At 42.1% G+C, this 27795-nt stretch overlaps 1 protein-coding gene and 1 pseudogene across 1 annotated transcript; both read left to right on the top strand.

The window, feature by feature from the left end:
- Window positions 1-1908: 1908 nt before the first annotated feature.
- LOC119535139 (guanine nucleotide-binding protein G(I)/G(S)/G(O) subunit gamma-10-like) lies at window positions 1909-2115 on the top strand. The gene has a single exon (XM_037837620.1). The coding sequence runs from the start codon at window positions 1909-1911 to the stop codon at window positions 2113-2115; it is 207 nt and encodes a 68-aa protein (XP_037693548.1).
- An 18861-nt stretch (window positions 2116-20976) lies between these two features.
- Window positions 20977-26621, top strand: LOC119534896 (annotated as a pseudogene).
- The last annotated feature ends 1174 nt before the right edge of the window (window positions 26622-27795 follow it).

Genomic DNA, 27795 nt, shown 5'->3' with positions numbered 1-27795 from the left:
AGTAACAGTTTCCTAAACAACTCCACCCACCAAACAATACTCTAAAGAAATTTTCAGGTATGTTCAGAATACCTAAGATGGGGTGTGAGAGCCCTGGGCCACTGGCCAAGCACATTTCTTCTAAGATAGGCTGATAAAAGTGAGTGATTTCATTGGCCTGGAAATCCTCCTTAACCAGAGGGTCCTTATGGGGAGCTGTATATGTGTTTGGAGGATGGTGGTGGAGGAAAAATGAGAAACATGAAATGATAGGGCAGTGTAGGCATAAATCTAAATGCATCATAATATTAGGTTTAGCTGTAGAAGTTTTTTGTGGTCATGTTAAGTTTTAAGCTTAAATCACACATTCCACAAATGGAAGTGGAGTTTAGAAGCCTTGGGAATTGGAGGTCATTGGCATTGAATGAATGATCAGATCAAAAGCAAAAACATGTGGGTGGGAAAATGATGGAGTAGGAGGCTCCAGGATTTAGTCCTCCCACAAGAACAGCTGTTAAACAGGCAGGAACTGTCTGAATCAACTATTTTAAAACTCTGGAGTCCAGTAGAACACCATACAGTATCCAGGAAGAGGGGGAGGTAGAGGCTGGTAAATTATGGTAAATATCAATAAATTGCTCTCTCTGCATGGCAGTTACTGTTATATCTCCCACTCTTGTGGCAGGCAGCAGTGGGGTCCAGCCCTTGGTGTAGCTTGCTGGTTCCGGGAAGAGACATAAAAATCCAGTTCCCCAAGATCCAGGGGTGTGTGGCCAATCAGTGAACACTGCTTTGATTAGCTACTTCACATCACTGGGGGCCTGGTTCTGAGGGAGGCCACTGCTCTAAACCATCCCAGACAAAGGCAGCAGAGGAGACTTCAAGACAATATGCCCCCTCAGAGCTAGGACGATAATTGAAAGGTTGCATTTGCTTGGCAGAGGCTGAATCAAGAAAGCTCAGCTTTGGGGAGCCATAGAAGAAGCTCCTGGCCCCTCCTATATTCCCTCTGAGGATGGTTTGAGCCAGCTGGCATTCCCCTTGTGGGTCCCTGGTCTTGTTCCAGCTGGAAAAGGTTAACTTGGGACATTCCTCTCTGGCGTGCCTCCCCCTCTGCTCCCCACCACCCAGAATTTGCTCTCCAGGCAAAAGCAACTTAAGACAATGGAAGCAGTGTAAGAAACAATTGGAGCAGATGGCCTGAAGCAAAGGCTTACCTGCTTTAAGTCCTGCAGTGGAACAACAGAGAGAGAGAGAGAGAGAGAGAGAGAGAGAGAGAGAAAGGTCTGTTCCTGGGAAGCAAAGGAGGCATTCAAACTCCTGCAAACTCCTACGGCCACTAGTAAGCACAAGTCCAGGACAAGACATAGGCCCAGAAATGACAGAGAGAACCAAATCTCTTCATTCCCCTAGGGCTGATCTTATAGGAGGGCTGAACTCTGACAGAGAGCACCAGCTGACACAAGGCCAATTTGCAAAGAGAGTGAAACGTGTTTTTTGCTTAGGTTTACTTGGTTACTTTTGTTCATTTGTTTTGGGTTTTTCTTCTCTCTCTAAAAGCTCCTGACCCTGGAGAAAATGTCATATCACCAGCTGGTTACAAACTTCAAAAACAGACATCTCAGGGAATAAATCCCAGAGTTAACATTTTAAAATATTAAAATATACAGTGTGCAACAAAAGATTACAAGAGAAAGAAACAGAAATGATGGCCCATCCAAAGGAAGAAGACACAAATCCAGAAACATCAATGAAGAAGACCAGAGTGTGGATGTATCAAAGACTTTTAAAAATGACCTTCAATATGCTCAAGGCAGTGAGGAAAAATACAGAGAAAGAACTAAAGGACACCGGGAAAACACTGAATGAACAGATGAGAATCCAATAAAGGGATAGACACGTTAAAAAGGAACCACACAGGTCACCGCCATGTCTTCCGGGGCCAGCGTGAACCCTCTGCAGAGCCTGGTGGAGCAGCTCAAGCTGGAGGCCGGCATGGAGAGGATCAAGGTCTCTCAGGCGGCTGCAGAGCTTCCACAGTACTGTGTGCAGAATGCCTGCAAGGACAGGCTGCTGGTCGGGGTGTGGGCCAGGAGCAGCCCCTTCCAGGAGCCCAGATCCTGCGCTTTGCTCTGAAGATTGGGAAGAAGTGCATTGAGGATGCCTTCAAGTACAAAGTGATGAATGACTGTCTCCATGTTGCAAGAAAACTTTTCTCTAGCCAAACAACTTTTAGATAGTTCAGACCTTTCCTGTGCCCTGGTCTTATAGCCAAAATTCTACAGAAGTTGGTGTGTTTCTGCTCAAATAAGGAAACTGGGTGAAAGAGTGGATCTTTTAAATAATAATGACCTGGTTCTTCTGGTGAAGTGCTTTATACATAAACACAAATCCTACCACCAAATATACCAAAATACATCTCTTTCATAATTGAATTACCAGTGTTTCTATACTTGGAATACCATGTGTGCTTTATTTACTGGATGTTTATATTTTAGGAAGGAAAACATTTTTGTTTTTTAAAAACTGAATATTTGTAATTTGTCGTTCCTAAGATTTTTATACTGTAACAAAATTTGTTCTTATATCATAAATTTAGTTTCTACATGAAGATAACCAACTGTAAGACTGAGGGGAAGAACAGGCTTTACTAATCAAATGATGTCTTGATTTTTCTAAACAAGAAGACTGTTTTATTTTTAAACACTAAACATGGGAGCTGTTTCTAGCAAACTTTTTGGGGAATGATTAATGTTGTATTATGTATGAGGTTGCCCCATCCTGTGTATGAAGAAGATTTGATCTTTGTCTTCTTAAGTTCCTCTATTTTATGATTGTGCTTTAACAAATACTACATTATTTCATGTCTTTAATAAATGTTAAAAAAGGTAATCTACATTCAAATGGTTAAAAACAAAGTAATGTGAAAATATAATCTCAAAGAATTCTTAATGTCACAGTGTTTTATTTTGATGATGTGCCTTCAGTTTGATTTGGGACACTTTTTAAATGGATACTGTGTTTTTGTAATAAACTCTGAAGAGTTTGGAAATAAAATTTCTGCTTACTTCATTATTTTCTATGGCAAGAAAAAAAAAAAAAAGGAACCAAACAGAATTACTGTTGTTGAAGACCACAATGACTGAAATGAAAAATACCCAGGGGAGTTTCAACAGCAGATTTTAGTTGGCAAAAGAAAGAATCAGTGAACTCAAAGACAAGACAATTGAAATGAGTCAGGCCGAGAAGCAGAAAGAAGAAAGAATTATAAAGAGCAAAAATAGCCTAAGACACCTCTGGGACACACATCAAGCCTACCAATACAGGAGTCCCAGAAGGAGAAGAAAGACAAAAAGAGGCAGAAGGAACATTCAAAGAAATAATGACAGAAAATTCCCCAAACTTAGCAAAAGATGTGAATATGCACATCCAAGAAGCCCAGAGAATACCAAACAGGATAAACTTGAAGAAATATACTCCCTGTCGCATAGTGATCAAGCTGTTGAATGCCAAGAACAAGGAAGAGAGTTTTGAAAGCTGCAAGAGAAAAGCAACATGTTATGTACAAGGGAGTCCCAATTAGATTAAGTGCTGATTTCTCATCAGAAACTCTGGAAGCAAGAAAGCAGTGGGTAAAAATACTTACAGTGCTGAAGGAAACAACTGCCAACAAAGAATTTTATTTCCAGCAAGACTTTCTTTCAAAAATAGGGAAAGACTAAGACATCCCCAGATAAACAAAGCTATTGTAATATATTTTTTGGTATATAACTCTGCTTCTTACTTCCTATAGGTGTAAACTGCAAATGCACAAAAAGCAATGATAAATCTATGGTTTTGTATATAGCAATGTTTACAAAGATATAATTTGTAACAGGTACAAGAAAGTGGGGGATGGAAGGGATATAGGAACACTGTATGTATATGCTATTGAAGTCAAGTTGGTATCAAATCACATATGATTGTTGTATATTTAGGATGTTAAATTTTAACCCCATGGTAACCACAAGGAAAATATATGAAAAATATATCCAGATAGAAATGAGAAGGAACTCAGTATGGTACAATACAAAAAATAAAATAAAATAAATATGAAAGTACATATTAATGGAAGAAGTTCTGATACATGCAACAATATGGATGAACCTTGAAGACATCATGTTGAGTGAAATATGCCAGACACAAAAGGACAAATATTGTATGATCTCACTGATATATCATAATTAGAATAATCAAACCCATAGAGGCAAAATCCAGAATATAGGTACCAGGGGGCAAGATGAGGGTAGGGAATAGGGAGTTAAGGCTTAAAATGTACAAAATTTCTATTCGGAATGATGGGAAAGTTTTGGTAATGGATGGTAGTGATGGTAGCACAACATTGTGAACATAATTAACAGCATTGAATGATATATTTGAATGTAATTTAGAAGGGAAATGTTAGTTGTGTGGTGGTTTGGTGCTGTTACGTACCCCAGAAAAGACCATGTTCTTTTAATCCATTCTTGTGGGTGCAGACCTATTGTGGGTGGGAACTTTTGGTTAGGTTATTTCAATGAGATGTGACCCATCCAATTCAAGGTGGATCTTAATCCTTTACTGGAGTCCTTTATGAGAGGGTAAAAGATAGAAAAGCCGAGAGAGCTTGGAGAGAGAGAAATGCCCCAGAGATGCTAAGAGAGGACCCATGGATACCAGAGAGAAAGCTACTAGAAACAGAAGCTAAAAGCAACAGAACCCAGAGAAAAGGACCAGCAGACACCAGCCATGTTCCTTCCCATGTGACAGAGGTGTTCCTGATGTTGGCAGCCTTTCTTCAGAGAAGGTATCCTCCTATCAATGCCTTAATTTGGACATTTTCATGGCCTAAGAACTGTAAACTGTAACTTAATAAATCCCTATTGTAAAATCCATTTCTTGTATATTGCATTTCAGCAGTTTTAACAAACCAAAACAGGTTGCATATGTTACTGGAATGACATTTTTGAAAAAAAATCCATGAAACTTCACAACACAGTGAACTGCAAATTAAACCATTGGCTATGGTTAATAGTACAATTATAAAAATGTGCTTTGATCAATTGCAATAAATGTACCACACCATTGCAGGGTGGTATATGGGAATATTGTATTTTATGCATGATATTTCTGTAAACCCACAATTTCTCTAATAAATCAAATCAAAAGTATAAGCATGTGCATAAGCCAGGACCCAGACCCTTGTGATAAGAGACTCCTGGTTGAGATATAGTTTGGGTCCCATATTTCCTCTTGTCTCCTAAGTGGTAATCACCATCCTTTACAATTTATCCCCACCTCAGTGAATGCAATAAAACACCTTGCTCCTGAGCAATGAAAGATGGATAGCCCAGCACCAAGAACTGTCACTAAGCCTTCAGTAATTAGCTTAAAACTTGTCCCCAGACCAATGACCATTCAAAGAAACCCAGTGTGGTGGTTTGAAGCTGTACATACCCCACAAAGGTATGTTCTTAAATGCAATCCATTCCTGTGGGTGTGGACATATTGTAAGTAGGACCTTCTGACAAGGCTACTTCAGTTAAGGTGTGACCCAGTTCATTCAGGATGGGTCTTAATCCTCTCACTGGAGTCCTTTATAAATGGAATGAATACAAACAGAGAGGGAGAGAAAGCCATGGAAGCGAGGAGCTTAAAGCAATGAAACCTGGAAGAAAGAGATCAGCAGATGTTGCCTCGTGCCTTACCATGTGGCAGAGGAGTCAAGGATCACTGGCAGCCAGTTTTCAGGAAGAAAGCATCACCTTGATGATGCCTTGATTTGGATATTTTCACCAGCCCTTACCCATAAGAGAATAAATTCCCATTGTTTAATCCAACCCATTTCATGGAATCTGCTTTAAGCACCCTAGGAAACTGAAACAGATTTTGGTACTGGGAGTGGGGGATGCTACCAAAACTGTGAAAATAGCTTTGGAATTGGGTAATGGGTAGAGGCCAGAAGAATTAAGATGCTTGATAGAAAAGGTCAAGATTGCTTTGAAGAGACTGTAGAAATATGGATACTAAAATTCTTCTGATGAGGCTTTAGAAGAAAATGACAAATGTGTTATTAGAAACTAGAGGAGAGAGAGCCTGTTTTAAAGTGACAGAGCACTTGGCAAAATTGACTACTGAGGTCAGGTGGATGGCAGAATTTGAGAATGATGATCTTGGTTATTTAGTTGAAGAGATTTCCAAGCTAAATGTGGAAAGTCAGCCTGGTTTCTCCTTGTAGCTTATAGAAAAATGTGAGAGGAAAGGGTACGCTGAGAACTGAACTCTTGGGCACAAAGAAACCAGAAATTGATGCTTTAGAAAATTCTAAGCCCCCAGAAAGTGAGTCCCCAGAAAATATAGTGCTTCATGTGAGGGTTTAACCAAACATGGAACTGTAGCCATTTCAGTGCAAGTCAGGATTGGAAATGCAGTTATGCAGAAAAGATCTGTGGAAAGTTCTTTTGTCTGGTGGTTTGGACCTCTGTGTACTTCCTGCATGTGAAAATGTCAAGTTTTTTGTGAGATCTGTATGAATGGAACCACTGCCAGCCTGGACTAAAGGGAACAGAAAAGGGATGGATTGAAGGAAAAATCACTTCAAAGGCAGAACCATGGAAGCTGAGGTCTGGACCGAAGACATTTTCTTGGGCCAAGGGTGTGGATGCACCAACATCTGTGGAAAGACACGTGGAGACGTCGTGCCTTCCACTCCATTGTTCAAAAAGAGTGCTGCCATCATAGTCTTCAGAAAGGTCATGGCATATTCCCTAGGGATTGTGGGGAGCCTGGCCATCTCCCCAGTATTTTCAGAGGTTGGAGCCTTCATTCCAGTGTTTGGGGAGAGTACTTGGAAGGTGTGGGGCTGCTTCTCCATCAGGTCCGGAGGACAAAACATCATTCCATAGATGACTGTCAGTCCTTGAAATTTAATGGAGTATGCCCTTTAGGGTTTCAGAATTCTTTGGGACTCATGACCCCTGTTTTCCTTCCAATTTCTCCCTATGGGCATGGGATTGTTTATCATATGAATGACCCTTCATTGTATGTTATAAGCAGATAACTTGTTCTCTAAGTTTCACAGGTCCACAAGCAGAGGGGAATTGTGCCCCAGGACAGACCACAATTATAACCGAATTAGATGAGACTTTGTACTTAGTATTGTTACTGAAATGACTTAAAGCTTTTGGGATATTGTGATGGAATGAATGTATTTGCATATGGAAAGAACATGTCTTTTTGGGGTCCAGAGGATGGAACATGGTGGTTTGAAGCTGTACGTATCCCAGAAAGGCATGTTCTTTAATGTAATCCATTCCTGCGGGTGTGGACCCATTGTAAGTAGGACATTTTGACAAGGCTACTTCACTTAAAGTGTGACCCAGTTCATTCAGGATGGGTCTTAATCCTCTTATTGGGATCCTTATGTGTGTGGGTATGTATACATATACATATACATATACATATACATATACATATACATATACATATACATATACATGGAGGGAGAGACAGAGGAAGAAAGGAAGAGGGAGAAAGCCACAGAAGCAAGAAGCTGAAAGCGATAAAACCTGGAAGAGAAGGGAGAGACTGGCAGATGTCACCATGTCTCTTGCCATTTGGCAGAGGACCCAAGGATCATTGGTGGCCCATCTTTGGGAACAAAGCGTCACCTTGATAATGCCTTGATTTGGACATTTTCCCCAGACTCTAACTGTAAGTGAATAAATCCCCATTGTTAAAGCTGAACCATTTCATGGTATATTGCTTTAAGCAGCCTAGGAAACTAAAATATCCAGATAGGTCACTTAACACATTAAAGAATAATATAGAGAAAGCAAATCCTACAAAACTGGGTTTGGAAGGAACAAATAAAAATTCTCTGTGGAGAGGGTTGCTTTTATGCTTGGATCTGGTACAGTCAGGGAGGTAGGCTGGAAGGAATAGGAAGGAGGTTGCTGAGAGGAGACCAGGAGGTCTGGTAGTACTGAAGGTTCAGAGAGAGGTTAAACACCTGCTGCCCCTTGTGAATCACTCTCATGTGTCCCCATTGAAGTGATTCACATTACAGTTCAAAGGATACTTCTGCGAGGCGAAACTATTTCATGGTCCCAGTGGATGGCACTTTTGTTGATGATAGAGTTGATTACACACTTTCTTCCATGACTGCTTCCTGGAAAAGAGAGAGTGCAGCTGATTCACTCAACTTTAGACCTGGCTGACTGAAGGTGAAATGGATCTATATTCCGATATGGCGATAGTGAGGACTGTGGAGTCACATTACTGAAATCCTTTGGGATGTTTTGTAATAGAATCACTCCTTAGGTTGTCTTCCAAAAAATGTATTTTCTGCAGTACTGGAGGAGTATTCTCTGTCAGTATTAGTTCTCTTAACTCTGGCCAGTTTCTCTGAGTCTCTCTAAAGAATCCCAGTGCCCAGGACTTTGTCCTCCCCTTTCAGCTTCTATATCAAGACAGATTCAGGCCTCTCTATGCTATGAGGACGCCTTTTGATGCTGAGTGGGATGCCAGCTAACAGGCAGTGCAGTGCTGTTATATCCCTGTGGTGGGGGCAGGGGAGAGAACAGTGCTGAGTTTGGAATCACTGAAGAAGTGAACACACACCCATGCCAAAACATATGAGCTTCCCTTTGTGCAAGTGAGCCATGCCAGAGTGTGTCCCCGTCAAATTTCCTATGCTGTCTTTGTCCCAGTAACTCCTGAGCCTTCCAGGGATGGCTTCTATGGAGCAGTAACTGCCCCTCTCATCAGCAGTGCCATCATCTTGGCTGTCTCCAACCTTTTTGCTGTGTATTTTCTTCAAGAGAAGGTGCCAAGGAACAACTCTACAGCTGCTTATTCTGTGTAAGTGTACCAGACCAGTGAAGCAGAAAGCCCTAAATGCTGGGCGCATTGAGCATGTACCAGCTTGTGCTGACCCTTTGGTTGGATGGGACCCAGATGAGGCAGAGGAACTGAGCTAACAGCTTTTCTTCTTGGAAGTATTCACGTCCACCTCCAAGCTTGTCATGTTTACAGAGGATGATGTGGGATGACAGCAAAAATTAGAGCTGGGGAAGTTTCGGCTGTAAGAAACAGCTGCAAGCAGAGAGTTCAATCAGAGAGCCTTCCCCAACTCTAATCTTACCACTGAGGTCAAATTGGGTTGTTGCATGATAAGTAGCATGCAAAGACCAAAGCCCATGACTGGGTTCCCAGCCAGCATTCTCTCAACTGATGGCAATTCCTTCCCTGTTCCCTAGTTGGGGGGAGGGGAGGAATGTTTTCTGATTTATCCCCTTACAGCCTGCTAGAGCCTCATGTGATAGGGAACAAGGGCAGCAGTGAAACCCAGTGGAGAACTAGACACTAGCTCTCTTCTACCTAAAGACAGGGCTTCGCCGGGACCTCTTTTGAGCCAGAATTCTGAAGGTACTCCATCTTCCGGTCCTTGAGCTTGAGTCCTGTCCATGGTCCTGAGCATCCTAGGGTGGGAAAAAGGGAAGATTTGGCCAGAAGGCAATGGAAGAGATTGACACCTGACGTCTGCTGCTTCAGGGGTCTCAAAGCCACAGCTCACATGATTGCCAACCACACATAACTTCCCAAGTCTCTAAGAATGTTTCTCTTAACCAAGACCCAAATATTGGCCTTTATCAAAGGATCTGTCCCAACTCCCTCCTCCAAGGAGAGAGCAAGGAGAGAAAGGATATTGTTCTCAATCTACGAAGTCCTATCAACGTACATCAGAAACCTAAAAGAGAACTTTAGCTTCAGGCAGGGCTAAGTTCAATCATGCCTATTAAGTGAGCATTCCTTCATTCTTTTGCATCCTTTTCTTCCTTCCTTCCAGCCAGCCAGCCATTTATCCATCCAAATTATACAGCAATTACTATCCCTACTATGTTGCCAGCATTGTGCCAGCTGATGGTTATATCATGGTAAGCAAGAACAGACATACATGGTCCTTGCCCTCATGGAACTCACAGTGTTTTGGGGGAATACAGACATTAATCAAATAATTCTACAGATAAATAAATAATTTCAGCTGTGATAAGGGCTATGAAGGAGAGGTGAATGGTGCTGTGACACTTTATTACAAGATCTGATCAAGCCTAGCTGTGTGGAATTCATCCCGGGCACTGATCTCGCTCTGGGGAGAGTAGACATGGAAGGGGAAGGAGCTGAACAGCCTTCTACATTCACCTCCCAAGCTCTGCCAAGTTGGTAATGAAGAAGGTGGTCCATTCATGTACTGGAATTCACATTCTTGGAAGGCAGGCTAGCAGAGGCTTGCAGGTCCCTGGTGGACATGCTATGCTGGAGAGTTCCCCCCATGGATTGCCTTTCTCAGGGGCCCCGTGGAGCCAAGTGCCTCTCCCAGACCAGACCTCTATCTCTCTGCCCTCTGGGGATGTGGCCCCACACAGGACTGAGAGCCTACTTCTCTGACTTGGAGCTGCAGAGGCTTATGGGACTTGGGACTTATGGACAAGGATGCCCATGGGTCATGTAGCCACCTTCCTGCCCCACTCTGTGCCCTTTATCCCATCACCCTCACTGGCTCTGATAACTGGGACTTTCAGAGATAATGCTCTCAGGATGGACCACTCCCTGATCTCCAGGGCCCAAAAGCCCTGAGCATTCCTCCGGGAAATGCAGAAACTAAGTTACCTATTTTAAATTTTAAGGCCAGGGAGCCAGTGAGACGAGGATGTTGGGTCTGGCACAGACACTGGATTCAGGACTAATTTCTTCCACTCACATTTTTGCAAGCATGCTCCAGCCCTCCATGGAGCTTCTCCCCTTCAGAGGCTCTTCCTCCAGCTTTGGCCCTCACCTGGTGTCCCTAACACACACCCAACCAACCATGAAGAGGTGAACTTTTCTCCCTGAAGCAGCTTCCTTTCCTCCCCCTCTCATGCCCTATCTTAGAGTCCTCCCTGGTGTATCTCTCCAGCCGGAGTCCCAGGAGGCACTGGGCCTTGAGAGTGTCCCACCTATAGCAGGCCCCACCTTCCCCTCATTGCTCATCTCCAACTTCTCAGAGGGAGAGAAAGCTCCTTTTTTCTTACTCCCTCTCTATGCATAGGAACTGGTTACCTGGCATTAGTTCACTTGACAACAGTGAGACAATGCAAACTGACCTTGTTCCCATGGCTTATCAAGGCCTTTGACTAGCTGCTAAATGGCTTTGTGGTGATGGTGGGTTGAGAAGAGAAGGAGTATATGGCTAGAAAATGGCTCAAAGAGGTAGAAAAACTCTGCCCTTATTAGCAACTATCATCTATTAATGAAAGCAAGAAAAAAGGCAGTGAAGGGACATGTCACGAGACAAAGCAGCCATCTCTCGGGCCACTGATTACTAGGAGAAGAGGCCCAAGTTCTTCTAGGGACAAGAAGTAGCATTTGTGTCTAAAGAACAAGCTAGTGGGCAGATGCAAAGCCTAGGACTAGCTCCCTTCTACCTAGCCATGGCCTTAACCCATTCTCATCCGGGATCCCTCACATTTCCTTCCTTCCTCCCTCTATCTTTGCAGCAGTTCAGAGAAGTCACTTCAAGCCAATGGACAGGCCAGAGTCTCCCCTCAAAAAAGCCTGCAGGAGGGGCCCCTAACTGCAGCTCTGACATATGTCCACCTGCTCCAGATGCCAAGGGATCTGCGCCTGCTGCTCAATGCCTGTAAGACACAATTCCCTAAAGAGCTGCCTGCCACCTGCTGCTGTGCTCTCCTGAGCAGAGCTGGGAGGAGCTCCTGGGCTCCTGCCGTGGTCCTCTGGGTACAGCAGAGTGTCCCAGTGCAGGCTGGACTCAGAGAGAGGCAGCCCCTATGGGTTCTGCGGGGAACTGTCTCTCACTCCCAGCCATTGATTGGGTCTTCTTCATGCTTTCACGAGGGGCCCAAACCTGATCTTTTCTCTCATGGGCTAGAAAGTACTGGTTGTCTAACTGGGTGTTGAACTATAAGCTCATCCCCTATAAACTGCCTTCATTCTGTCATCAGAAAGATCTTTCCAACATACTATATCCTGTTTCTTAAGGGACCTGAACTTAAGAAGAGAATCTCATTAAAAAAAAAAAAAAAAAAAAAAAAGCTGAGTTCACAGCAAGGATTAACAAGGAATTGGATGACATCCTTTCCCTGTAAATCTCTAGAAAGAGGACAGGCTATTTGTCCTTAAACAGGAGTAATCTGGGGAGAGGGCTACTCTGAGGACTGCCCGACCGCAAAATTTGTAAGGCGCAGAGCATGGATACAAAGGGAGGCCTACATACCATGTATCTATTTATTGAAAAGTTACAAGTTGAGCTAGCATTGTTATACAAATATGTTCTATCACCCTTCCTTGACAAATACATCTTCACAGCAATATTGTTGCCTGTTTGAATTTAGAATTCTTTGAATCCTTGGATTCTGTGCTCAAATGAAGTGGTGCAGTGAGAGCAGCCTTCAGCTCACAACCCACACCCTTTTTTTCCCATCTTTGGCTCCATCCCACACCATGAGAGGCCTTGTGTGCATGCAAGTGGGTGTCCCAGTCTGCACATCTAAGCTCTGTCTGGACATATACACACACACCGATAAACATCTGCCCTCAGCCACTCCTCAGGCTTAGGGGTGCATAACTAGGGGGAGAGGCCTCCCCAGGCTCTGAATTCCAGATCTTGGAATGAGAGTGTGGTCCAGAAGGGGGATGTGAACTGCTGGTTGGCATGGCCTGTTGGCCCCACAGACTCCTTGCCCTGTGGTGAGGGAGCCCAGCCAGAGAAGGGCCAGAGAGGGCCCCTCTAGCCAGCGATCAGGGTACTACTAGGTGAGGGCAGGATGATCACTCACTCTCTCCTGTACTGACAAGTAATCAACACAGGGGCCTCCAAGCCTCATGTCTACCATCCATGTTACCCCTTTTGGTCCTGTTTCCTAGCACTATATCAGTCAGACCCAATCCGGAAGAGAGGGCACAATCATATTAGATCATTTACAAAGGTGGAGATGGAATATAGGGGAATTATAATGGACATGTAGTAACTCAGGGCTAGTAACAGTGAAGGAGCTGTTACCACCCTTAGGCCCCAAGGACAAGGGAAGGGAAGGGGTCCTGGATCCCGGAGGAGAGTGTTGCGTAGAGAAGGATGAGTTGAGAAGTGTGGTTTCCTTGGAGCTACAGCCAATCCAAGATGCCTCACAGGTAGGGCAGGGGACTAAAGATCATGGCCTCACTCTCTTACCTCCCTCTAATTTCATGCTGGTGCTCCCCATTGGCCAAGCTCTACTGAAGCCAGAGGGCACAGGAACCTGTTCATGTAGCGCATATAGATCAGTCTCCCAAGGGAGAGACCAGGAAGGAGAAGATGAAGTGTGGATCTGGAGGGGCAAATGGAGAACACCCAGCATAGGCACCAAATAATGACTCTGATAAAAATGATCAGGAACAAAAGATGAAAGGGGTGCATTTATAAACATAGTTTGCTCTCATAAGCAATGAAAACTAAAGTCTTGTTGAATATCATGCTACATGATGACTGGACATAACTGGCATGCAGCTCGCGTAGTTAGTGTTACAAGAATGTTCCCCAACTCCAAGAGGCGAAGAGTCTGCCCAGAGCCACCAGGCCAAGTGTGATACTGAGACCAGAACCCAGGTGACTGCCTTCGAGCCCATGGCTTTTCCCACACCCCATACCTCTCCAAATACTGACAAATGAAGCCTACAAACAGGAGAGCTAGAAGGGGGAACAAGTTGGGGAAAGAAATGGAGCAAAGTTTTATGGGTATGAAGGGACAGTTGGACATCTGAGTGAAAATTACCAGCCAGCAGCTGTAATTTATGTAATATATGCAGGACTATATATATTCCATAGAAATATTTCTCATGTGCTCCTTATCCCTGAGCACCAGACCCAGATGTGGGAGATGTCTGTACCTTCTCCCAAAAGAAGCTGGTTTAGGGACCAGCTGTTCACATGAAGCCCAGGGAACCACATTCTAGGAAGGAGCTTCTTCCACCCTGACTACTACTCTACATGCCTTTCGGCTTCCTTCTACTGTCTGCCCACTGAGAAGGCTATTAACACTTTGCTTAGTTCATCCAAAACCTAATGGTGAGCAGTATATTCCTATGAGGACCACATTCAAAATTGAACATCATAAAACTTTGAAGGGCAATATTGAAAAAATTAAAAGGGCATGATGAAAACCAAATGGAATATGAGATATTTAAATGTAAATTCTACACAGTTTTTCATTGAAATGTCATCTGAGAGCACATGTACCAGTAAGAAATTAATTTTTCTGCATATCTGACATGAAGTGTACTCCAGGGAGCTGTTCTCTCAGTCTGTGACTTAGCTCAGCCCCATGAACAAACAGCCGCTAGGCTCATCTTGCACAGCGTTGATCTGAATGGGAAGTATGACAGGTTTCTCATCATTACTGGCAGATTTTGTAATTAATGTGCTGATACTGTCACTGAGAATGAAGCCCTACCTCTACTATGTTTAGGGGCTTGTACTAGGAATGCACCTGTCCCTGAGTCAGTCTGTCTTCATGCGGGACCTGAATGTGGGTACCATCGATTAGCACAGGTTAGGGACACTGCCAATGTGAGCTTCCACAAGAATCCCTCCTCACATTTGGCCCCAGACCCTCTTCCCACCTCCTCTGCCCCAGAGTTTCCAGAACAGCTCCTGGCCTTAACTGACCAATTAACCAGCACCATGACCCTAAGAAGGCAGCTAGATGAGCTTAATAGATTGGGATATGGAGGCCAGAAACCAGATGAGCTATGGGACCTCAAAGCCTCACAGGGAAAGGATTAAGTGACTTGGCTGATCAGCATCCTATGCCAGGGCATTGTAAAGTGAGTGCCAGCGTGGATCCGCTGTTTTTCCCATATTCCCCAGTCACACACCGCACCCCTGGCTCTAGCCATCATCTGGCAACTGGGTACCACAGTCACAAAGAGAACCAAGTAAGAATGTGTCAGAACTGGGAAGAATTTTGCAAATCATTTAATCCAAATCCCTGATTTTATGGATGAGGAGACTGAGGTCCAGAAAAGCAAAATGACTTATGACTTATGACTTATTCAGAGGTCACCCAGCTGGTTAGAGACTAAATGGAACTATGGCCCAGGTTTCCAATACCCAGTTTATAACATTTCAACAATGTTTATCATGACCACTGGATAAACGAAGTTTATGTCCTGACTGAGAGTCAAGAAAACTTTCCTTTTATACAAAGAGTAAAGCATCATTAGCATTATTGAAGAGATTCTCTAAAAACACAAAGGAAGGAACCTAAGATGGCGGCTAGATAAGACAGAGCAAAAAAAAATCTCTGTGAAAAAATACTAGATAAAAAACAGAAAGTGACCCAGAACACCAGTTCCAGCGATGCACCAGCTGGACAAGGTCTGCTAAATCCACAGGGACCGTGCATTTGGTGAAACCGGGAGTCTGTGTTCTGAAATGAGTGAGTGAGCTGGCTGAAAGTCCAGCGGCCACGCTATGGTGTGGGGAAACTGTGGGTTGGTGTTTGGAGATGAACTAGTTCTTTAAAAAAAAAAAAACCTGGGAGAGGCTGAGGATACAACGGGGAGAACCTTGCAGTGAAGCATGGCAGGAGCAGGCTGTAACAACGCCTCAGTGTCTGGCATGGAGAAAAGCCCTTCCCACACCCGCTGCTGATTGTCTTGGGGCCAGGGGGGCAGAGGGAAGCCAAAAGGAGAAAGAAACCGTGCCCCTTGCAGCCATCTCCCCAGCGGGCTGGGGACACTCCTGCCTGGGGCTGGACCCATAGCCCAGAGCTGCACCAAGAAACCCAGTTTGATGGGGAGTGTTTCCCACAGTACCGTGCACATGCCACAATATTGGCTATGGACAGTGGTCTTTAGTGCACCCACAGCTAATTGTCCCGGAGCTGGGAAGGTGGAGCTGTGCGAAAAGGGGAAATTAACATGCCCCATTCAACCATCTTTAGATCAGGCTGGGAACTCCCCTACGTGGCCCGGCTGCCTATGGCTTCCTTGGAGGGCCAGTGCACACTTGTGACATGGCACAACCTTCCTTCAGCAGAGGTTCTGGAAGAGCATGGCTGAGAAGGGGGACCTGCTCGGAAATCCCGGGACCCTATGCCAAAACCAAGGACTTGTGGGTCAGTGGCAGAGACAATCTGTGGGGGGACTCAAATGAAGGCTAAGACGCTTACAACAGCCTTAAATCTCCAGGAACACCTGGGAGGTTTGATTAAAGCTGCCCTGCCTCCCTAAGCACCCAGAGACACGCCCCACATTCAGGGCAGACAGCACCAACAACACACCAATACTTAGTACACCAATTGAACCCCTCAAGAATCAGACCCCCACACATCACAAAGACAAAGTTGGGGAGAACTGACTTGAGGGGAATAGGTGACTCACAGGCGCCATCTGCTGGTTAGTTAAAGTGCACACCACCAAGCTGTAGATGTGACAAATTAGAGATTGGTATTTTTTATAACCTGAAAGAACCCTATCAAGTAAAGCAGATGTCAAGAGGCCAAAAACAACAGAAAATCTTAAAGCATATGATAAAACCAGATGATATGGAGAACCCAAACCCAAACACACAAATCAAAAGATCAGAAGAGACACAGTACTTGGCACAATTAATCAAAGACCTAAAATCAAACAATGAGAGCATGGCACAGAATACAAAGGACATGAAGAAGAGCATGGCACAGGATATAAAGGACATAAAGAAGACCCTAGAAGAGCATAAAGAAGAAATTGCAAGAGTAAATAAAAAAATAGAAGATCTTGTGGAAATAAAAAATCTTCTATAAAAATAGAAGATCTTGTTGGCCAAATTAAAAAGACTCTGGATACTCATAATACAAGATTAGAGGAAGGCGAACAACAACTTGGCATCCTTGAGGACCACAGAATGGAAAATGAAAGAACAAAAGAAAGAATGGGGAAAAAAATTGAAAAAATTGAAACGGGTCTCAGGGATATGATAGATAAAACAAAACGTCCAAATTTAAGACTCATTGGTATCCCAGAAGGGGAAGAAAAGGGTAAAGGTCTAGAAAGAGTATTCAAAGAAATTGTTGGGGAAAACTTCCCAAACCTTCTACACAATATAAATTACACAAAGCATAAATGCCCAGCGAACTCCAAATAGAATAAATCCAAATAAACCCACTCCAAGACATATTCTGATCAGACTGTCAAATACTGAAGAGAAGGAGCAAGTTCTGAAAGCACCAAGAGAAAAGCAATTCACCACATACAAAGGAAACAACATAAGACTAAGTAGTTACTACTCAGCAGCCACCATGGAGGCGAGAAGGCAGTGGCACGACATATTTAAAATTCTGAGAGAAAAATTTCCAACCAAGAATACTTTATCCAGCAAAACTCTCTTTCAAATTTGAGGGAAGGCTTAAATTTTTCATGGACAAACAAAAGCTGAGAGATTTTGCTAATAAAAGACCTGCCCTAGTTGAGATACTAAAGGGAGCCCTACTGACAGAGAAACAAAGAAAGGAGAGAGAGATATAGAGAAATTTAACAGACATATATGAAACATTACATCCCAGGTCACCGGGACATACATTCTTCTCTAGTGATCATGGAACGTTCTCCAGAATGGACCGTATGCTGGGACATAAAACAACCCTCAATAAATTAAAAAAAAAAAAAAAGTTGAATTTGTTCAAACCACATTCTCTGACCACAATGGAATACAAATAGAAGTCAATAACCATTGGAGAATTCACAAACACCTGGGGGGTAAAAATGAGGGGGAGATGAAAACATTCCTGGATAATCAAAAGCTGAGGGACTTCATCACCAGTAGAGCAGCCTAAAAGAAATGCTAAAGGGAATTGTGCAGCTGAAAGGAAGGGATACTAAACAATTGACTGAAACTACATGAAGAAATAAAGATTTTCAGTAAAGATCACATGGTAAATATAAATACAATACTACTGTATTTTTGATTTGTAACTCCACTATTTACTTCCTACAGGATCTAAAATACATAAACTGGAATGATAAATCAGTGGTTTTGGACTCAATGTAAACTATGTAATTTTTGACAAGAACTACATAAAGGTGGAGGAATGGAGGAGTAAAAGAACATAGTTTACGTGTCCTATTGAAGTTAAGTTGGTATCAAAGAAAAACAAGATTGTTATAGATTTAAGAGGTTAAATTTAAGCCCCACAGTAAACACAAAGAAAGCGTCAGAGAATATGACCATAGAGATGAAAAGTAGAGTATGGGTTACAAGAAATGGGAGAAGGGGCAATGGGGAATTAAGAAATGAGTGTAGGGTTGCTGTTTGAAGTGAAGGGAAATTTCTAGTAATGGATGGTGGGAAGGTGATAGCATTGCAACATTCTAAATGTGATTAATCCCACTAATGGAATGCTAGGGAGGGGTTGGAATGGGAAGATTTTGGCTGTATATATGTTTCCACAATTGAAAAAAAAAAAAACAAAACACAGTCTAAATAGATGACAATTAAATGCCAAGGATGATCCTGGATGGGATGGGAGGATGGAGGATAGGAGGCTCAAAGGGACACAGATGGGGCATAAGGAAAAAAAAAGGAAATATAGAATGTAAGCTTTGTATCAATGTTGAATTTCTTGAACTTCTTAGCTGCGCTTAATGGGATTGCATAAAAGAATGTTCTTGTTCATGGGAAATTTATATATGAATTATACTGTTTGTTCAAGGATGTGTGCAGCTTGCTCTTGTATGTTCAGAAGACAGAGCAATAGATGATGGATGATAGATAGGGAGGGAGGGAAAGAAAGAAATGGTGGTGTGACAGGATGTTAAAGTTGGTGGATTGGGGTACCGGGTGAGGGGGGTCGGGGTATGCTGGAGTTCTATGTATGGGGTTTGTATTGTTTTTGCAACTGTTCCTGTAAGTTTGAATTTATTTCAAAATAAAATTAAAAAAAAAAAAACTCACACAAAGGGTACCTCCTACTGAAATATGACCCATTTTTACAACATCATGTGTAATTGCAAAAGAGGACTCAGCTTGGTGTTCTACCTTCTTTAGTTCAAGAACCTCTCCTTACACTTCCAACTTTTCAGATATACTCACCACTTTCAGTCTTCATCCTAATTGGCTTCTAGTGGCATTTGACATATTTGTCCACTACATTCTTTTATCTCTTAGCTTCCATGAACCATTTCTTCTGGTTCTTATTTTCTCTTTATTTCTTCTCAGTCTCACTGATGTTCCCTAAGATCCAACTCATGGCTCTTTCTTTTTTTCTTTACTCATACTTTCACTCCTTCCTAAGTGATCTCAGTTCTCTACTATCCACTCCTAAAGTTTTATCTCTCCCTCTGTCCTCTTTTCTGAGCTCTACCTTCATGTATGTATGTTTGTATGTATATACGTAAGTATGCACATATATATATACACACATGTGCATTTATTAGACTAACTGTATTTCAATGGGCACAAACCCCACAAAATCAAACCCATCATTCTCTCCTTCCTGAACCAATATACACACACATTGTCCAAATCAAAGATCTCAGTCATCTCTATCCCCTTCTCTTCCTGGACATCTTCATCCAGACTCAAGTCCTGCCAATTATCTATCAGAAATGTCTCTTAAATTTAAATTACTCTTTTCCTCTCTAATCCCATAGTCACAGTTCAGACATACGTCCTCTCTGACCAGGAATACCATAATAGCTTTTTAAATGTTTCATTAATTTTAGTTTTTCTTCTCCAATACTTTTTTGTATAGTACAATCCAAATTCCTTTTTTAAGACACAAAAAGACCTCTATTTTTCACATTGACTGCAGGAGAAATTCTACCCTCCTTACCATGGTGATCAAGGCCTTTTATCATCTGGCCACAACCTACATTTCCAGCTTCTCTTCTTGCTACTCCTCCAACAATACTCCAGTCACAGCACACTACCCAGTATGCCCTTTCACACTTCTCTCACTGTCTTTGCACAACCCACTCCTCCTGCTTGGAATGCCATGCCCTCTCCATCCTCTGTTCAACACCTACTCCAAATCCCTGTTCTTCACTTAGCAAACTCTACTTGTCCTTTAAAGCTCAGTTTCATTGTTCCTTCCCCTGTAAAGATTTTTGGTTTTCTTCATGGCTGCATAAATTCCTCCCTCTACCATGTTACTACAGAACTTCAAAAATTTAGGCTTTTTCACTATGTGTCATATTTCTCAATGAAAAAACTTTAAAAATTTTACTATTTCTATCAGTCTCCCCCTTAAGCCAGTGATTTCCTTAATGGTCAGGAACATGTCTTTTCATCATTGGCTCTCCAGCTGGCAAGAACTCAATAAATATATGTTCAATGAATAAATAAATGAAGTGTGCATTCATCTATACTAGGTTAAAATGCAGCCTTCTCTGGATATATAAGGACACATTATGTGGTACCTAAAAACGTTCTTGGGCACAGGATTCCATAACACACTTTGGAGATCCTGTAACATACTATAAAGGACATCTTCTCCAAAAATGAAAAGCTAGAAAACAGTTGCTATCACAACATCTAGTTAAGATTAGTAGCTCTTTAAGTGTTGAATATAGTAAGGGTAATTACTCAAAGTTGTCATCTTGATAGTCTGAAGCAATCAAGCTGAAAGCATTGGCTTTCTCCCAGGAAGACTGTTAATAGCAGAACCCAAACCTGGAAGCCAAATGAACTGAAGGTCTTCTTGAAGGGAAGTTGTAGGTGCCATTCCCAGGAGAAATGAGGTCCAGAGTGGAATGTGGTCTATGAAAGCTGTGTAGATGCTCTTTGACATTAAAGAAATCCATGAGGCCAAAAACTTAGGTCCATATCTCCAGTGAGAAAGAAGAAAACATCTTGCAGCAAATTATTATGGCAACTGGTGGTGGTGGCACTGTCTGAGCTGGATGGATTCAAGCAGGGGTTCCATGTCTCCTGGGTCATGTCAGGCCCAGGATATCTGCAAGGTCCTAGTGCAGCGAGCCCAGGGGGTTGGTGCAGCAGGATCTGTGGGCAATGAAGACATGGCTGATTATGGCCCACAGCCTCCACCTGGTCAACTTTAACATCCAGGATGAGCTGTACACCATCGAGCAGAATGCAGAGCAGATGTTTGTGAATTTCCCAGACCATCTGGTGGTGTGGAGAAATCAGTATTAAGAAACGATTCATAGGATAAACAAACCCAATTTTTAAGAGGTTTATTTGAAACTCTCCCTGGTCGGGTCCAGTGTGAAATGTTTCTAAATGTCATAGAACAATGCTTCAACATGCTGGAACAATCAGAAATGTTGCCTCTGTTTTTGAGGTGCTTCCCTGAAACACTTATGCAACATGGGGTTGGCCTTGGTGAGGCATTATTAGAGGCTGAAACAATGGAAGATTAAGAATCTCCTGTTAACTGCTTAAGGAAATTATTTGTTTGTTATGTCCTTCCTCTAATAATTAACAACCATGATGTTCACTTCCCTGTCAATTCATTATAAAAGTACTTGAACAAAGCAGCTGAATTTTATATCAATTATGTCACTAGGTCTATTCAAATAGAAAATCAGGATCAAGGTGCCCAAGACACAGCTGATTTGATGCCCCCTAGCAAATGTAGCTCTCAGAAGTACATAATAGAAGGGCTGACTGAAAAGTCATCCAGATTATGGATCCTTGGGAGAGGTTGTTAAAGATTTTGAATGTTGTTGGAATAAGATGTGAATGGCAGATGGATAAAGGAAGACGAAGCTGTGGTGATATTTTGCATAGAATGAAGGATCTCTGCAGATACATGAACAATTTTGATAACAAAGCTTATGCAAAATGTAAAAACCAAGTGGTTTATTCCACTATGTTGGTCTTCTTCAAGAATGCATTGCAGTATGTCAACAGCATACAGCCATCTTTCTTCCAAGGTCCTAATGTCCAACCCAAATTCCATTGGTTCTTCTTGAGGATGTATCAAATGTATATGGTGATGTAGAAATTGATTGTAATAAATACATACATAAAAAAAGGAAATTAGCCAAGGAATAAGAAGAAAACATGAGTTCAGACAACAAAGACTGTTCAACATAAGGAAGGAAACATCACACTCTCATCAATAAAGCAGAGCTTGCGGACTCAGCTGAAGTGTTAGAAAGCTTTAAATTGGCCATGAAGAGCTGGGAGTTGCTATATTCCCTAGAATTCCTTGACAAGAAATTTACATGGATTTGTTTGGCATGGAAGACAAATACTTGTCTTTGTATAAGAATCTCCCTCACTGTTATGATCATCTATCAGGGTCAATATAAAAAGGCAAAAGCCCAGATGGTGGGAGGAGAGGCAAGATGGTGGCATAGAGGGAGTGGAATTTAGTTAGTCCCCTGGGGCAACAAACAACCGGGAACAACTAGTAAATAATATGGAATAACTGCTGGGAGACAACCATGACCTCCCACACATCATACGCCAACCTGGATTCAGTGGAATGGCTGAGATCGCAGCATAAAACCTGTAAGTAAAACTGGGGACCTGTGCCAGGAGCTCCCCTGCCCCCATGGCAGGCTGAGTTGCAAAACCTCACTGTGGGAGAAACCAGCAGTCTCAAGTGAATATAGCTCAGCTCAGCTCCAACTGGGGTCTTAACTAACAAATGTGGACAGCGGAATACAAGATACAAACATAGACAAACCTCTAACAAGCAGACAGAGGCTTTTAGTGACAACTGACCTTAAAGAGCCAGAAAACTCCTGTGTCCTGGGAAAGGGAGCCCAGAAGACCAGGTGTTTTCTCTGACAGGCGAAACTGGGGGGCCATGGACTGGCTCTGAAAGAGGGGTTTCTTTCCCTTTTTCTGTCTCTCAACCTGAGTGGCCCAGTGAAGAGAGCCTTGGCCATTTTCAGTTAGCAGCACTGACCCAGACAGGGGTGGAGATAACCAAGTCAGAGAGACAAAGAAGCAGTTCAGATGCAGAAGATAACTCCCTAGGGGGGGTGTATCTTCTTGAAGAGGAAGGAGGTGGGCTCACCTCTACTCTCACCTTCCCTTCAGAACTCAGACTGCAGAGCCTGAGGGAAAACAGCCAAAACAGAAACTAAAGGGGCCACACTTCTTTACACTAGTTGGGAGCTACAGGCTGACAGGCATTACCTGCTGGGCAGGTTAGGAAAAGCACAGTGGCTGGAGACCTTACAGGAAAGTCTGTCAATCTCTAAGACACACCCTCAAGGAGACTTGAAAGTGAATATAACCCCATTCTGAGATCTGAACCCGTTCTGGTCTGGGAAAACCTGACTGGGGTAACCAAGGAAACCAGATACCTAGAAAACAGAAAACTGTAAACTACACTAGGAAAAACAAAGATATGGCCCAGTCAAAGGAACAAACTTACACCTCAATCAAGATACAGTTGTGATATTGTTTCACTTTAATCAAACAATCAATTAAAGATTTTCAAAAAAACATGCTAAATCAAATCGAAAACCAAATCAATGAGTTCAGGGAAGATATGGCAAAAGAAATGAAGGATATAAAGAAAAGACTTGGTGAACATAAGGTAGAAATCGAAAGTTTGAAAAAACAACCGGCAGAATCTATGGAAATGAAAGGCACAACACAAGAGATGAAAAACACAATGGAGACATACAGCAGCAGATCTCAAGAGGCAGAAGTAAACACTCAGGAACTGGAGAACAAGGCACCTGAAATCCTACACACAAAAAAAACCGATAGGGAAAAGAACAGAAAAATATGAGCAACATCTGAAGGAATTGAATGACAACATGAAACACATGAATGTACATGTCATGGGTGTCCCATAAGAAGAGAAGGGAAAAGGGGCAGAAGCAATAATAGAGGAAATAATCAATGAAAATTTCCCATCTCTTATGAAAGATATAAAATTATAGATCCAAGAAGGGCAGCATACCCCAAACAGAATAGATCCAAATAGACCTATGCAAAGACACTTAATAATCACATTATCAAACATCAAAGACAAAGAGACAATCCTGAAAGTGGCAAGAGAAAAGCGATCCATCACATACAAAGGAAGCTTAATAAGACTATGTGCAGATTTCTCAGCAGAAACCATGGAGGCAAGAAGGAAGTGGTGTGATATATTTAAGATACTGAAGGAGAAAGAATCCTATATCTGGCAAAACTGTCCTTCAAATATGAGGGAGAGTTTAAAATATTCTCTGACAAACAGACAATGAGAGAGCTTGTGAACAAGATACCTGCTCTACAGGAAATACTACAAGGAGCACTACAGACAGATAGGAGAAGACAGGAGTGAGAGTTTTGGAACACAATCTTGGGTGACGGTAACACAGCAATGTAAATACACTGAATCAAGATGACTGTGAGTGTGGTTGAAAGAGGAAGGTTAGGAGCATGTGGGGCACCAGAAGGAAAGAGGAAAGATAAAGACTGGGACTGTATAACTCAGTGAAATCTAGAGTGCTCAACAATTGTGACAAAATGTACAAATATGTTTTTACATGAGGGAGAACAAATGAATGTCAACCTTCCAAGGTGTTAAAAATGGGGTGGTATTGGGGTAAAAACACAGTCAATGTAAACTAGAGACTATAGTTAACAGAAACATTGTATTTTGCTTCCTTTAATGTAACAAAGGTATATTTGGCAATATACCAAAGCTAAATGCGTATGAAAGGCGGACATAAGTGAGGGTTATGGGACTTTTGGCATTGATGATGTTGTCTGACTCTTTTATTCTACTTCAGTTTAATTCTGTCTTTCTGTTTGTTGCTGTTTAGCTGTCATTTCTTTTCTTTCTTTTTCTTTTGTCTCTCTACCTTCTTTGACTCTTCTTCCTTCTCTGTGGAAGAAATGGGGATGTCCTTATATAGATAGTGGTGATGGTGGTGAATGCCTAATACGTGATTATACAGGAAAACATAGATTGTTTACTTGGGACAGAATGTATGGCGGGTGAACAAAACAGTCCTTAAAAAAAAACAGGTTGATGAAGAAACCTTGAGGGCACTAAGTTGAGTGAAATAAGTCAGACACATAAGGACAAATATTGTATGGTCTCACTGATATGAACTAATTATAATATGTAAACTCATAGACATGAAATATAAGTGACCATGTTATAGAATGAGGCTAAGGAATGGGGAGCAGTTTAAATGGTACAGAATTTCTACTGGAGGTTGTGCCAGTTTGGATGCATTATGTCCCCCAGAATGCCATGTTCTTTGATGCAGTCTTGTGTGAGCAGAAGTATTAGTGTCAATTAGATTGGAATTCTTTGATTGAGTGTTTACATGGAGATGTGAATCAACTGTGAGTGAAATGTTTGATTGGATAATTTCCATGTAAGTGTTACCCCACCCATTCAGGGAGGGTGTTAATTGGATCACTGGAGTCCTGTAAAGGATTTCACAGACAGAAGGACCTCTGAGTGACTGAGAGTGACATTCTGAAGAGGAGCTGCAGCTAAGAGAGGACAAAAATGCCCCAAGAGCAACATTTTGGAGAACGCCATTTTGAAACGCAACCTGGGAGCAAGCAAATGCCAGTCACGTGCCTTTCCAGCTAACAGAGGTTTTCCGGACACTAATGGCCATCCTTCAGTGAAGGTAACCTACTGATGCCTTACCTTGGACACATTATGGCCTTCAGACTGTAACTTTGTAACCGAATAAACCTCCTTCTATAAAAGCCAATTTATTTCTGGTGTTTTGCATTCTGGCAGCATTAGCAAACCAGAGCAGGGGTGATGGCAAATTTTTGGTTATGGATGATGGTGATAGTTGCACAACACTGTGAAAGTAATTAACACCATTGAATTATGTATTTGAATGTGGATAAAGGGGGAAATTTTAGGTTGAATATATGTCATTAAAATAAAAATTTTAAAAATTAAAAAAAAAAAAGGCAATAGCTAGGTTGCACCATTTAGCAGCTCTCCATGGATCACTCCCTCAGCCACAGATTGTAGTACAGGGGACCTTGGAGCACCAGAGAGCACTAATCCAGCTACTGACCTGCCACTTTGCTCTAAGGGGAGTACAGGATGACATGTGAAAAAGTCCTTGATCTGATGTGCTACATGATACTTCCCATTCAAGATGGAGGCAAATAACAGGAAGAACCATCAAAAATAAAGCTCAAATTTAGAAAAGGTTCAGATCTGAAGCTTCTGCTTTGTACCAGTAAGGCCATTATGCCTTACTGTCTGCATTTAATGTTAGCTTGTCTTAAACTTAGAGATTTCGCAGACAGCAGGGATGACATAGTTTCAGGGCATGTGATCATACTGCTTTAATAGGAGTGGCCAAGGGGAGAGAATCTTTTCTTGAAAGCCCTCAGTAAGATTTGCCAACAAGGAAATTTCCAATGAGTTTTTTTCAATTATGTTACAAACATTGACATGCTGGAGGAATTCGCTTACTTAAGAACTCAGGAAGGTGGGAAAATCCATCTGGAATTACTACCCAATCAAGGAATGCTGATCAAGCACCACACAGTGGGCATCACCAAAGGCATGGAGGAGGACTTCCACCTGGCCATGGAGCATCAGGTTTCCTGCTGTGCTGAGAAGCTGGTGATCGTGCTGCACAGGTTCTGCATTAATGAGAAGATCTTGCTACTTCAGACTCTGACCTGACTGAAGGCCTTTCTGCCAGAGACAGTTTGTACCTGTATGATTTGGGGAGGAAGACCTAAAGCAGTGATAAGTGTTGCTGTTCCAACTCTTAAAAAAAGAAAAAAAAAAGAACTCCTCTGAGTTCTAAGTCTTTGGTTGCTTCCCATTAGTTCCCAAGAGTCCAAGAAACTATTTCTACTTTTAAGAGCCATTTTTTGTAACTTCTATAAAACAAAAGCACCAACTCGTTTTGTAAATAAAAATCATCCTAACATTCAAGGTTTTGAAAAAAATATTTTAATGCTTATGAGTTTCTTATCAGCGGTGCATTTTTACTCTACTTTTCTAAGCATATTGGCAAGAGAAGAAAGTCCAACACAATGGGATTGAGTAGTGAATTTTATTATTGTAAATACTTATAAAGACAGTATGCTTTCCATCTCAAGATTTTATTTTCCATAGTTAGGCTTCGGTAAATATTACATATCAACCTCTTATTCATTCAGGAAGTTTTATTACCAAAAACTTGTACACAAAAAAGAACTGTCCCAATATTTTGTGCTCCTTGTGATTTGCCCATGGACTCATTTTAGAACAGACATGGTAATGATGATAAGCTGAAGGAGCAGTGAGAGTGAGTCTGTTAAAAAGCCCAGGTGATCTCTAAGCCAACTCAGCAGGTGGACTTGCTGTCTTCCCCGCTATGTAGGGCATGACTCCCAGGGGTGTAAGTCTCCCTGGCAACGTGGGACATGACTCCTGGGGGTGAGCCTAGACCTGGCATCGTGGGATTGAGAAAGCCTTCTTGACCAAAAGGGAAAGAGAAATGAAACAAAATAAAGTTTCAGTGGCTGAGAGATTTCAAATGGAGTCAAGAGGCATTCTGGAAGTTATTCTTATACATTACATAGATACTCCTTTTTAGTTTTTAGGGTCTTAGAATAACTAGAAGGAAATATCTGAAACTGTTTAACTACAATCCAGTAGCCTTGATTCCTGAAGACAATTGTATAGTTCTATTGCTTATACAGTGTGACCATGTGATTGTGAAAACCTTTTGGCTCACACTCCCTTTATCCAGTGTACGGACAGATGAGAAAAATGGGAACAAAAAAGTAAAAAAAAAAAAAAAAAAAAGGGATGTTTTGGGTGCTGTTTTTACTTTTATTTTTATTCTCATTTTTATTTCTATTTT

Source organism: Choloepus didactylus, chromosome 5, assembly GCF_015220235.1.
Source record: "Choloepus didactylus isolate mChoDid1 chromosome 5, mChoDid1.pri, whole genome shotgun sequence".
In the NCBI taxonomy this organism is placed as follows: domain Eukaryota; kingdom Metazoa; phylum Chordata; class Mammalia; order Pilosa; family Megalonychidae; genus Choloepus; species Choloepus didactylus.
The sequence above is the reverse complement of the archived record's forward strand: the minus strand, read 5'-3'. Positions and strand labels throughout refer to the sequence as shown.